At 48.0% G+C, this 14,246-nt stretch overlaps 1 protein-coding gene across 1 annotated transcript in view; it reads right to left on the bottom strand.

Annotated features, from left to right (window-relative positions):
- The window catches only part of Ippk (inositol-pentakisphosphate 2-kinase), a 39,131-nt gene extending 27,736 nt beyond the window's left edge, over window positions 1-11,395 (bottom strand). The window contains exons 1-2 of the mRNA XM_021216029.1: window positions 11,044-11,395; window positions 1,306-1,353 (exon numbers count right to left, since the gene is read on the bottom strand). Coding sequence (XP_021071688.1) covers window positions 1,306-1,353; window positions 11,044-11,124 — 129 coding nt within the window. The 5' untranslated portion in view covers window positions 11,125-11,395. The remainder of the gene's footprint in view (window positions 1-1,305; window positions 1,354-11,043) is intronic.
- Window positions 11,396-14,246: the final 2,851 nt, after the last annotated feature.

The raw sequence follows: 14,246 nt of genomic DNA, 5'->3' as shown, positions 1-14,246 counted from the left end.
CAGAAGAATGAGTACATGAATCCCCACCAGGAAGACACTGCCCAGGAAAGTCTGGTATGGCATCCACTGGGGTGGGGCACTGAGGCAGGGTGCATGTACACTGCAGCCACTGCACAAGGACAAGCAAGGATAAAGAGGATGAAGCATCCAAGACACAGCTGACAGAAAGAGAACACCTTGGGCCATTTCTCTTCATCAGCTGAGGTGGACCCATAGGATACCTGGACCCCACCCTATCCCCTCTGCCTGCTCAACCCACCTTTGACTCCCAGACTTGTGCACAGTAAAAGGCAACATTCCTACTGGCTCCTGGGAAACAAGGCCTGAGGGTCCCATCACCTCTGTCACCAATGTCCCATAGCTGTCTCTGCTCTCAGACACTTGACACACTGTCTCGCAGATGATGTAATGGCCTCCTCAGAGTCCCACCTTTCCCACACTATGAGGTTCTTGCCCTCACAAGCCAGGCCATGTCCATGGGGCCTTCAGGCAGCTGGCCATGTGCAAAGCAAACCAGGCCGAATGTCTTAGCCTCCCACACCGTGTGCTGGAACAGCAGGAGCAGATAAAAGGCTGTGGCCGCCAGGCGTGGTGGCGCACGCCTTTAATCCCAGCACTTGGGAGGCAGAGGCAGGCGGATTTCTGAGTTCGAGGCCAGCCTGGTTTACAGAGTGAGTTCCAGGACAGCCAGGACTACTACACAGAGAAACCCTGTCTCGAAAAACCAAAAAAGGGCTGTGGCCACAGGAGCCTCCAATATTCCACATCTACTTGAGATTTACCAGAAATTGATAATACCTCAACTCGGGTAAAGAGAGTGGAAGCAAGTCTTCATGGAGGGTCCACTTGCTGTGCCTGGATGACTCAACCTCTGCTCTACCAGATATTGTCCACTGTGAGTTTAGTATAACAGATTATCTACCCAGTGGGACACAGAATTCTGCTGAGGCAGCTAAGGAACTCATCAAGTTGAAACCTGGCCCTGGGATCCCAAGCAGGGCAGGCAGACCTACCATAGAGTGACACACAGTGACAGAGAGGACCTGTTAGGTCTCACACATCAGAAATGAGGACCCACTACATCCCACATTGAATGAGTACATCATACTTAAATTTCTACAATTAGCATTAATATTTATGCACTAGAAGGCTTAGGATATAGGATAAACCCTACAGATTGAGCATTTCCCTATCCTGGGCAAAGTATCACTTTCAACTTCTAGCACCACAAAGCACACATACACAACCCTGGAAAACATCCGGGTCTTCTTCAGGCTGTAACGACAATAGGCAGCCCAACCTTACCTTCTTCTTATTTGGAGGAAACTTCAGAAAACGCAGAACTACACAGCGCTGTTGGAAAAATAAAACAAAGCATGATCAGTACTGGCCTAACTCTCAGGCATACGGGTCAGCAGTGGTGGAGACGGGGCCAGGGCAGCAGGGAAGAGACCCAGCCAGGGTCACTTTCAGAGAGCCTACACTACAAGGCAGCCAGCAAAATCTGTGGCCTTTGACCCAGCCCACTCATTCCTAGATATTATCTGAAGAAAATAAGGAAGCTCAAAAAAGTCATTATCCAGGGGCTGGTGAGATGGTTCAGAGGTTAAGAGCACTGGCTGTTCTTCGAGTGGACCTGGATTTGAGATCCAACACCCACGTGGCAGTACTAGTTATGCAAATGTAGTACAAGCAAGCTGGTATATCACTATGGGGCAGGAGATGCACGGGGGTAATCTATGCCCAGATACAGGGCAAGGGCTCTAAAAGGCCACAAGAACACATTGAATCCCCAAGAGCTGGAGCACAGGCAGCTGTGAGCTACCCAATGCTGAGTGCTGACAAGTGAACTCAGGTCCTCTGGAAAAGCAAGCACACACCATCTTAGCCTGGGAGCCATCCCTCCAACCTTCCTAGTTTGTTTGCTTGCTTGCTTGCTTGCTTTTTAAACAGGCTTAAACAGGCTCTCACTACATAGTCTGGGCTGACTTCAAATTCATCATCTTCCTGTTCCTACCTCCCAAGCACTGATATCATAGTTGTGTGCCACCAAACCCATTAAATCACAATTTCTAGCAAGATCTTATTTCCAAAAGGGGGGGGGGGGGACAGAATTTGTTTTAAACACAAATTGTTAAGTGAATCATGCACACGTATCTCTGGACGAAGAGCTCTCAAAGGACATCATGACAAGATCAGTAGCATTTCCAGATGCAACAATCACAGTTTTGGGTTTTCTTTTTCTTTTTTGTTCCTTTTTTTTTTTTTTTAAAGCAATCTCGCTTCAGAATACAGTATGTAACCCAGGCTGGCCTCATGGTATTCCTGTCTCAGCCTCCTAAAGCTGAGGATTGAGTTCCCAGCCAGCCTGGACTACATAGCAAGAACATGTTTCAAATACATGCAAATGTGCACACACGCATGCATGTAATCCCAGCAGTAGGAAGGAGGAGGCAGGACTTCCATGACCTCCAGGCTGATCCAGGTTATACGCAGCATAAAACCCCGTCTCAAAAGTGGCTTTAAAAGTGGGGCTAGAAGGGTGGTTCAGAGATTAAGAGTGTAAACTGCTTTTGCAAAGGACCCAGATTCAATTTTCAGAACCCAAATGGCAGCTTATCTGTAGCTACATCCATCAACCATCTGTACCTACAGTTCCAGGGGCTCGAGCATGCTCCTCAGGCTTCTGAGGTCCTGTATATGGTACAAGGACATAGACACCAGCAAAACACACATGTACACACACACACACGCATGCACACACGCATGTGCACACACAAAAATAATCTCTTTCAGATTTTTTTGTAAAAACAGTATGGGGGTTACATAAGAAGCGGCATAGGTCCCATGGAGGTCCCCAACATGCACACTACTACTCTTATTCTGGGTGGGACCCTCCAAGACCCAAGGCCTTCCTGTTTAATTTAAATATTTTAAAATAATTATTAAATTAAAGTGTAAATTCAGATTTCTCCCTTTCTTCCCTCCAATCCCTCTCATATACCCTGTCCCTCCTGCTCAATATTCTGACTTCAACAACTTAAAGATTTAAGGGCCCAGGCCTTGCTATATTGTCCAGGTTGGCCTTGTACTCCTAGGCTCAAGTGATCCTCTGCCTGAGCCTCCAAGTAGCTAGGACTGTATGAGAACTATGCATGTACCACCAAGCTCAGCCTCTCCAACCCCTCTTTCTGAGTTCCCAGTCCCAGCTGGTGCTATGAACTAGATGCACTGCTAATCAATTACACAGCTGAATGCCAATCCTGGCCTTCAGAGCTGAGAACCAAGGCATGTAGGCTCCAGTTGCTCCCTTCCCGGGTTCAAAGCAGGCACTATCAACTAATCTTGGGAATCACAGGGTTAATGATCACTTTAATGGCACTATAATGTCATCTAAATTTAAAAGAAAAATAACAAGAGGAAGAGAAGGAGGAGGAAGATCATCATCATCTTCAGAAAAGCTAATTGTAAACAACTTTTAAGCTGGGTGACATGGTACATGCCTTAAGCCCAGCACTCTACAGGAGGTAGAGGCAGGTGGACCTCTGAGTAGGAACCCAGCCTGCTCTACATGCAAAGTGAGTCCCAGGGCAGCCTGGGAACTCTGTCTGGAAAAACAAAGGGGGAAAAAGTTGATTTTTTTCCTCAGCTGGGCACAGTAGTGCTGCTCTGCTCAAGGGCCTGCCTAACCATTCCTTCCAACAATTAAGACAATGTCTATCAGTGACAAGAATAATGTGTTTCCCAGGGAAAGCCTGGCCATGCTTGAACATCAACACAGGACACACTGATGCCCTTATCAGTGAGGACAGAGCTCTGCTGTCCTAACCTAAAGCAGGGGAAATTTCACTCTGTCCCACATGGGGAGCCCTCAGGAGCCCAGCTTGTTCTCTTAGAGCTATACTGCAGCCAGAGGAAAGCTGTATCTCTCTCCCCACCTCCCAGCGAACTAAGAAGCTGCACAACAGAATCTTGTAGCCAGGCAGGCCCAGGAAGGGTGGTGCTAGGCAAGTCATATGAGCCTTTCTATCACAGGAACTCCCTGCTATGTCCTCAAGAGAAACCAGTTCAGAAGCCCTGTGCACACAAATGCCAACAATAGGAACTCATTGAGCCCACACCTGGCAGCACCTTACTATTAATATGAATTCAGATTTCCAAAGTTCCTGCCACTGTGTTCTTGATAAACATAAGGCAGCTGGCATATTTACAAACTATACATTTCCTTTGCATTACTAATACACTAAGACACACACACACACACACTACCATTAGCATCAATACAAGTTAATTCAAAAGCAAGTCTCTAGTCTACTAAGGGGGAAAAAGTTAACAGCTAGGCAAGGTGGTCACACCTACAATCCCTGTAGTTGGAGGCTGAGACACAAGGATGGCAAGTTTCAGGCCAGCCTGGTCCACAAAGTAAGTTCTACTCCAGCCTAGACTACGAAGTAATCTGTCTTTGAAACAAAAACAAACAAAAGCCAGGTGTGGTGTTAGCCTTTAATTCCATAACACCAAAGAGAGAGGCTGATCTCTGTGGGTCTGCAATTAGGCTGGTATACACAGAGAGCTCTAGGCCAGTCAGAGCTACATATGAGACCTTGAGGGAGCCGGGGAGTGGGGGGAATCCTGGGAACCAAAACCTGTTGGCTCCTCAATACATAAAACAGTGTCACTATCCCAGACACTTCTTAACATCAACATCATCACTACTGCAGAGCACCAGAGAACATTCCCAGTCTACAGTCCCTCCACCACCTCTCCCTTTGAGGTGGACCACATGAATCCCAAGGTATAAAACGTGAAAAGTTAGGCCTGAAGGGAAGCCCAAACATTGTTTTGGCTCTCAAGGTCAAGGTCATGTGCAAGGGAACAGAGCCTGGAGGCAGGCCTGAATCCCAGGGTTCCCCACATCACATTTCCAGTTGTCCTGCTCCATTTAGCTGCTGAGTTGTTAACTAAGGGGTTGGGGGTGCCGACTAGTTCCAGGCAGTGTACACAAAAACTTTGTGGGGCCTAAGCAGCAAAGCCCACAGTAACCCACTGGTTCACCACTGCTGGACCATCCCCCCACAAGATGTCCTCAGCCATCACATCCATGCACAGTAGCTCAGCCTCTATCACCCACAGAAGTCTCCTCTCCCTTCCCATCAGGTAGCTCAAACCATGACAAACTAGGAAAAGTCTCAACGCAGTGATGGGTCCATTTCAAGAGAAACTATTTTCTCCATCTACACATTCATCATCCACAAATCATCATCAGCTCCCAACCACTCCTCCCCCAGAACTGTCATCAGCTTTAAAGGTCAATGTCAGCATCAGCACTCAGACACACTCAGCTCACCAGAGCCAACCAGCCAGTTCCATTCAACCCTCATAAAGGGTCTACCCTGACCGAGGGGTGGGTATGAGAAGTGAAGAGTGCACATCAGGGAATACCCAGTGACAGTATAAACAAGTGAAAAACCTGCCCCAAAACAGCTCCCATTAGCAAAGACAAGTAGAAGAGGTACCACTGGGCAGAGGAGGCTAAAACACACAGCTGCTGTTTTAGGATTTCCCACCACCAGCAAAAGCATGGAACTGGGAAAGGATTGGAAACAAGAACATCAAAGTGTTTGGAAGACATTTTCTAAGTGGGGAGCTACCCGGTGATTTCCACTTTCTTCTACTATGTTTTTCTGGAGGCAAAGAAGCTACAACTGAATAACTAAATAGAAATAAAAGGCCACAGAGAACTCACCAAAGTGAACTCAAAGGAGTGCTAGCTTTCTATCTCCATGACAAACTGTCTGAAAAATAAGCTTAAGAGGAGGAAATGTGGGGCTGGAAAGACAGCAATAGCTGCTCTTCCAAAGGACCAGGTTTCGATTCCCAGCACCCACAAGGTAGATAACAACCATCTGTAACTCTAGTTCCAGGGGATCTGAGGCCCTCTTCTAGTCTCTGCTGGCATTCCACACATGATAAAAAGACATATGCAGGTGAGATATCATACAAATAGAAATAAAAAGACCTAACAAAGTTCAAGGCTTCAGGTTTCCATCCTTGGCTGTTTAATCCACTGCTCTGAACCTGTGTGGTAAGGCAGAGCATCACAAGAGAAGTGCGCAGCAGGGCTGGTGAGATGGTTCAGCGGTTAAGAGCGCCGACTGCTCTTCCAAAGGTCCCGAGTTCAAATCCCAGCAACCACATGGTGGCTCACAACCATCCTTAACAAAATCTGACCCCCTCTTCTGGAGTGTCTGAAGACAGCTACAGTGTTACTTACATATAATAAATATTTAAAAAAAAAAAAAAAGTGCGCAGCAAAGGAAAGCTGTTCCCTAACTTCAGCCAGAAGAGAAAGCAAGAGTTTGAAAAGACTGGGGCTCCAACACAGTCCTCAAAGCTAAGGATCCAATGACCTGACTTCCTTTGACTAGGCCTTCCCTCTAAAGGCTTCAACAGCACCGTCAGCTGGAGACCAAGGCTTCAACATGGCCTTTGGAGATCAGTCAAGATCCAAACCATAATTGTTGTGGAGGGTACCATTAAAGCCCTTCAGTGAAGATAAGCTATCCTACAGGATACTCTCAGAGTAGAAAGAATCACTCACTGAATCAGATGTCCCAGGGACCATGTCCTTTAACAAGTTAGTGAGGAGATAGCCCAGAAAAGAACCCATGAGAGATACCAGGAAGCTCAGATCACTGTCAAGGGAGGAAATGCAAAAGAACATCACCCCTCAGGATGTGGCCCCAGGTACCAGAAACAGCACTCTACCCAGCCTGTCCCAACTGTGAGGATGATGTTTAGGTGGGAGCTATGGTATATCCAAGATGTGTCTCCTGAACCCACAAGACTCTCAACCTATAAGGAAAACATCTATGGTGCTAGTTACCAGAGGCAAGAGATGCCAAGCCACTGATGTCTGTGACACAGACAGATATATATCCTCGGGACCTGAGAATCAGGCTGCCAAGGCTAATACGTTCACAACAGCACAACTTAGCCTCAATGACAACTAATACCCTCAGAGAGAACAATGCAGATCGGCATCAGTAGGAAGGGGCACCTTGTCCAACCTCCTTCCTAACCCTCTGTAGCTCTAGCTCAACCTCCCAGCCGCCCTTCCAGGGTAAAGAAGACACAAGAGTGAACCATGGGAGGAGGTCACAAAGTGAAGAGTGTATTGTACACTGATGTGATCCTTAGAGCCCAAGGGGAGCTATGGAGACAGGCCACGCCAGCTCAGTGACCCTAATGTGTAATAACCCCAACATGTGAAAAGGAGTCAGGCTCTTAGAAGCCAAGCAAACATCAGAGGCCCTTGAACTGCCCACCCAGACTGTGATGATGGGTGGACCAGCACAGCAAAGCCTTGCTCTCTAGACACACCAAAGCCGCCTGCATTACTGCTCTCAGAAGAAAGAAATGGCCTGAGTGCTGAAATCTGACTGAATTTTAACCAAGCAGGAAAGAGTGAGGGAGGGAGGAAGGTCCCCTCTGACAATGTAAATGCAGAAAGATAAACACAAAACTAGATATCACCAAGGGAAAATGGAAATAAATTCTAACCTGGCAACACCAGGTAAGGAATCAAAAGAGAATGTGCAATGAGCCAGGATGTAACCAGAGCAACCATCACAAGAGAGATTCAGCAGCGTCAATCTGAGAGACCACCACTGCACATCTCACGTGTGGAACATGCTACCTCTTTAACAGATACCAGTAACAAGAAAAAGTTCAAACTCTTTCAACCAGTCCTAGGTGAATACTGAAGATGGGTCCAGGGCTTGGGTATACACAAGGTTGGAAAAACATCAGCTCTGTGCTTCCATTATCTCCAGAGGAGGATAATTCCTCTAGCATTAACCAGATGTCTACCTAGGCTATCATAAATAACCCTGTGATGAAACTCTTTGTGAACAATACCTTTATTATCACTTCCAATTTCTTGAAGTATAGAAATTAGATCCAAAACCATAAACTTTGAAAAACTGATTTTGTCCATTTTCTTGTCCTTTTCACATGTTGTTAGGGTCATTGCCCATGAAGGGTCACTGAGCTGGCCTGGCTCCATAGCTCCCCTTGGGCGCTCAGGGTTACCTCAATGTGATCAAATATAGTCTTTCATGTTGTGACCTACTCCATAGTTCACACATGTGTCCCTTTCAACCCGGAGAAGGTTTTCATGCTGGAAATTGATCTCAGGGACTCAAGCATGCAAATGCACAGTCTAACGCTAAACTACACTCAAAACTCCTTCCTGATTATAACATATACTCAACATAAAAGGTTCTAGATTCTTCTTATGAGACAGAGTCTTCCTATGTAGCTTTGGCTGACCTGGAACTGGCTACATAGACCAGGCTACCTCCAAACTCAAAGGTATCTTCCTGCTTTTAGCTTTACCAGTGCAGAAAATATTTTTTAAAACAAAATGAGGAGCCAGGAGTGGCAGCCCGTAACCCTGATACTCAGGAGAATGAGAAAGATTGCTTGAGCTGGGGAGTTTGAGGTCAGCCAGGGCAACACAGTGAGACCCATTCTAAAGTAAGCAATCAAATGATACTACTGAAAAGTGATAACTACTTGGCAATATTTGACATATTTTCTTCCAGTCATTGTAATTACAATCACACTGTCTGTAATTCTCTTTTCCCAATTAACATTACTAACATTTCCACACACTGAGGGTTATTAACCTACTTTCACAAATCCATCCACAATAAAATAACCATCTAAACTGTTTCTATTGGACATATAAGACAATAGTAAATTGCAAAACATAAACCCACAAATCAAAAATCCTAAAATGCAGAGCTGAGACAGAAAATGTGAGATGATCCCTACAGCTTGATGTTCAGCCCTAAACACTCCAGACACATGCCCCAGACACTACAGGCTCTAGAAATAACCTGAGGTTCTCCACGAGGTCTCTGAAAGGTTTTACAACTAGACCAACATGCAATGGGCAGTTCTCTTAAAGCCTTGACAAAAGTTCTTTCTGGGCAGGTTAGTTAAATAACAAGTCTTTCATGATACCTCTGTCAATAAGGAAAACATGACAGCTCTGCATAATAATAGGAATGGACATTGTTTGCCCTGAACCTCACTGCCAACCAAAGGCTAGGTGCCTGGGACAACTGTATAAGAGACTGAATGACAAATGAAATGTACAGTGAGTGACCTCACAAGACTAGACTCCAGAGCCAAAACCAACCAGAGGAAGGTAAAGGAAGCAAATGCGGCTGCCTTAGGACAGCTAAGCTGCAGTGGCCTTGAGGGAAGCCACAGGCTTCACAGACTAAAGTGGGTGATAGGACAAGTCACACCCTCAGGCTGCACGGAGGGCCACCCTGCTAAAATGCAGCAAGTTCCTGCCCAAGAACCCTCGGGGTCCATGCCTGAGCCGGTAGACAGGACAGTGACCAGGTGGCTGACAGCCTAGCGAGTGGGTCAGAGGGCTGTCTGAGCCAGGTGGACGGGGAATACTTAAGGTACTGTATCTAAGAATGGACAAACCGCAAAGCTGTCACAAATCACGATGTAACTCAGACTGACAAGTAACAGTGGAAACTTCTGGAGGTGTCACTAGGAGTAGGGGGGACAGAGAACCCTGAGACAACTCCTCTCTGTGAAACCGGCTGGCTGTCCACCTTCCTGCCCACCCAATCATGCCCCATATAATCCTGCAGCCCTCATTGAGCTCCTCTACCCCAAGACCCCAGGTCCCCAGAGGCTCATTTTCTCTCTCAATCCATTTGCACATGGCAGTGACAGCGCAGATGTCCAGTGCCCCCGACCCCCAGCTCCTGCAGGATGGGCCTAAGGATAACTGTGTATGCATGCTACAGAGGAAGGGCCGACAGGGGACTTTAGAAGAGCGTTTCAACTCAGTGACTGATGCTCGATCAGAAAGACTGAGCATGCCTGGGGAGGCTAGGTAAAGGCCTCCCTCTCTCCAGGACTGGATGAGACAGGCCTGTGAAGCTGAGCAGAGAAAGTTCACTTGCTCTCAAAGAGGAAGGGGGACTACAGACATGCCCAGGACCTAAGGGATTGGAGTCTCCCCACCTCACTTATATTACCACTCCCTAGTCATGAAAGGCCTTAAAACGCTTCCAAGTGGGGCCTTCTCCTCTTCAGTCAACATTCTGAACAAAATACCCAGGAGGTCAGAGATGCCAACTAGACACAAGACCCAAGCTCTAGGCTGCTCAACACTCAGTACAGCTCCATACAATTTGAACTTCATGGAGACAAAAGTACATCCTATTCCTCTCTTCACTTTCCTAATGCAGCCAACTGTTTCTCAGTGGTAGAGGTGTGAATCACCCCAGCTCCATGAGTTATTAACCTTCTCACATGACACCTCCCCGCCTTCTACTCCCCCAGCCCACCACATTCCTGCTAGCTTGTAATCAGACAGCAAGATGTCAGAGAAATCTGGGGCTGCACACAGATCCATCTATACGCTTCTCTTCCTTTAAATTCGCCTTCTTGGAAAGGACATCTTTTGAAACGGCCTTTCAAGTTGAACGAAGGAGGAACCGTTTAAAGTATATGATCCGGACACGGACCTGTGGCAGCCCCATTCTTGACAGCGCAGCAGCAAGGCAGAACACCAGCTCCGTGGTCTCTCGAGGCTGAGCTCCACTCTGTGGGCTGACAGCAGCACTCTGGGAACTTTCCCCTGGGCTGCCCAGGCCCTTGTCCAAGCTCAGCCTCTGGTCCACCGTGGCCTGACAGTAAGACGAGCATCCCGGGGGAGGCTGCACGGCGTGAGGCCACGCGGCACCCACAGGGCATGGGGAAAGAGTACTGACTAGACAGAGAACCGAGAAGGGACACTAGGAGGAAAGGGGAGCCAACGGAGCTAGGGGTGCCGGGGATGAGTATGGAGCAGAGGAGGGCACTGTGGGGGTGCCAGGGAACCACCCGGGCGGAAGCTGGACGGAGAGTCACGACCTGGGTAACCTGGACGGTACCGGGCACGGAGCTGCGGGAGCCGTCGGGTGAGGCCCGGAGCCGCGCCGCCCGCCAGCCGCTCACCTGCGCGTGGGCCACCACCAGGCTCTTGTTGCCTTCGCCATGGTAACTCCATTCATTCTCGTCCATTTTCCCCTCTTCCATGCCCCGGCACCCTGGAACTTCGCGGGCCGGGACGTGGGGACGAGAGCTGGAGGCCGCCCGCCTCGCAGGGCTCCCGCCGCAGCCGTCTGAAGAAAAGCGCCTGTCAGCTGCCGCCTGCGCTCTCAGCAGCGGCGACTTGCAGGCAAGGAGCGCCGGAAGCCACGCCCCCGGCGGCCGCCATTCCCAGAACGGTCAACTTCCGGGTCCCGCCCACCTTACCCTCGACGTCCAGGGCGGTAGGTGGAGTGGAAGCCATATTATGTGCTGGCAGGGTGACTCACTTCCGAAACGCGGACCTGGGAACCGGAAGGGAGGTTTCCGGATCTGGTCCGGGACCTGGAGGCCGGCGGCTTCCTGGCGCCCCGAGTCCCAGGCGCTCACCGTCGCGCGGCCCTAGGGCCACGGCTGGATCTTCGTGGGGCTGCAGTAAGGCGCCGGGCGACTCTGAGCCTCCGCTTACATCTGTAGAACGGGATGCACCTTCACTGGCCTTGCTCCGGCAAAGAGAGCCATTAGGTGGTGGTCACACTAGGCCGGGAAACGTGGCTAGGGAACCTCACCTTGGAGCCTTTGCCCCAAGACATCCAGAAATGCAGATGAGGCAACAGATTCTCCCCACCCCACCCCACCCAGAAAGCAATGACCTCAGTTTATCCTTTACCGAGGGAAAATTGGCACTGCCTGGTAAAGCTGCCTTAAGGATTATAGGAGGATCTTGTGCTCTTAAAAATGATTTGGGGCTGGACATGGTGATGTTCACCTCTCATCTCAGCATTCTAGATGTGGAAGCAAGAGATTTCTAGGAGTTCGAGACTAGCCAGGGTTACTTAGTGAGATCCTGTCTCAAACATAATTTTCATATTTGTGTTACATTGTTTGGCTACAGCACTGAATACTGCTTTAACTGGTATATGTGAAGAAAATCCAGCTTAATGCAGGCAGATATTATGGGTTTGTGTGTTAATTTTTCCAAGGGAGACTGGGCAAAAAACAGTTCACTCTAAATAGGACACCAACAACAGACCACAGAAATGAATGTACCCAATTATAGCTTGGTGAATTTACAGATCATGCTTAGGGGAGCATGGGTGAAGGGTTATTTATATTAGTGTGGAGGACCTCAAACCAGCTGCAATGAAAATAAATAATAAATAGATAAATAAAATAATAAAAAACCCTCTCATCCTAGCACAGATCCATTCCTCTTCAAAAGCTGGGTGGGTCTCTCCTTCAGCTAGTCTACCTTAGATATCCCCCGAAAACCCATGCAACTGAGGCGGCTGTTTTGATTAAGATGGTAAAGGCTGCGTTTTGCTCTGAAGATGGGTATACAGCACTCCAGTCTTTCTCAGGCTTTCCTCCCAGCCTTGAAGGACACCACAGAGATGTTTGGTGGTTGTCTTTCATTTTGGCTGAGCAATGGACCACTATGCCATAGCAACAGCCACTTGATTCTCAGCAACCTGATGGGCTGTCAAGTCTAGTAACGTCTACTTGATGGGGGGGGGGGGTTTCTCTGTACAATTGACGCTAACAACACAGTCATCTATAGATATTCACATAATGTTCAGCAGAAAACTTGACAGGCACATACCCATTTAACTATAGAAGTTTTATACAAGGGCCCTATGACCTCCCCGGGTACAATACCAACATGAGTCCCTTCCTTTTGAAGAATACTTAAAGACAATCAGAAGATGAGTTGTACCCATTAGAGCAGTACCAGGTAGCATTAACACTGGTGTCCATAGACTAGCAGGACCATTTGTGACTGTTCTCCCTAACAGCCTACATAGCACCTTGTGGAACTTCCCAGACACCACTCTGCAGGAGGGAAACTCAGCTCAGCCGATCTCAATTCTGCATGTCCTGCAATCAGCATGTGAGGTCTAGCGCAATAGCATTTTACCATCTAGTTCCCATGTGCTAGCAACAGCACTGGCAATGACCTGCATTGTTTGTGGATGTTAGGAACCTCCCTGGCTAACAACAATCAAAGAAAAAAATAGCTCACCCCTGTAACTTTTTTTTTCAAGTCCTATTTTTAATGATGGTTCTAAGACACTTTAACCTCCCTTGTAGCCCACCACCTACCAGAGGTAGTGGAAAAGAAAGGATACAGAAGTGGACCTATCTTGAAAGGTTCTTTGGAGCAACTCCCATCTGTGTTGTCCGGAAATTGGCAGTTGAGTGTACAGGCCAGCAGCAGCAGCTTGATCCACTTGCAAACACCTTCACACATACACCAGCAGTCCAACTTTGACAGGATAGCAAACAAGAATCAGCAGCGGTGACACTACCTAGCAGAGACAGCCAGGCCTCAGCCTTGGCACGAGCCAGCAGGAGGGACCCGGAGAGACACCAGGAGAAGTCCTCGGCTGTGCCTCTCTCAGTGAATTGAAAACCAGCAGACAGGATACCAACAAGTGTTTAGTTATGCAAGCAAGCCAATCTCCAAGCCTTCACCTTCTGTCGAGTTCTGTTTATATTCCCTCTAAACATCACACGTGCTCCATATGTCTTGCCTCAGCATGTGCATCTGTCTCAGCTGACATCGCTCTGCCAATCAGCCCGAGTCCTCAGAAGCAACAAGAATCCAAAGCACACCACCAGAAGTTCTTGGTGCATTTCTCTTTATGGAGTCCCGACAAATGAGCTCAACTACATATTGTGAGGCAGACCAAAACATGCGTATTGTCAGAAAAAAGAAAATTCCATCACGTGTCCTTTCACGTGCTTGCTTTAACAGAACATCCTTTCACCTGTGCCTGCTTCAGTGAAAACGTTCCTTCACGAGTCTGCCTTAGCCTGTCACCTGTGTCCACTTCAGGAGAACACTCCTAACCATGTTCGCCCCAGCAAAACACCAGCCACCATAACAGACTTTCCAAAGATCCCTTGAGTTTCCACTTCATACACCTGACACTGGGATTTTCATTCAGTAACCTTATGGCTTCTGGAAGTGTCTTTTTCCATCCATACTGGCTACGAAGGTGGGGATCATCTGCACCTCATTCAACCATAAAACTCAGAACTTCACAGCTGTGGACAGTCTTGCACCGTGTGCAGGTTGACGTCCCACTCTTGGTCCTTAAGCGCATATGCACACCCCTTCAGATGTT

Source organism: Mus pahari, chromosome 16 (genome assembly GCF_900095145.1).
Source record: "Mus pahari chromosome 16, PAHARI_EIJ_v1.1, whole genome shotgun sequence".
Classification (NCBI taxonomy): Eukaryota; Metazoa; Chordata; class Mammalia; order Rodentia; family Muridae; genus Mus; species Mus pahari.
Note: the sequence above shows the minus strand (reverse complement) of the source record. Positions and strands in the feature narration are given on the sequence as shown.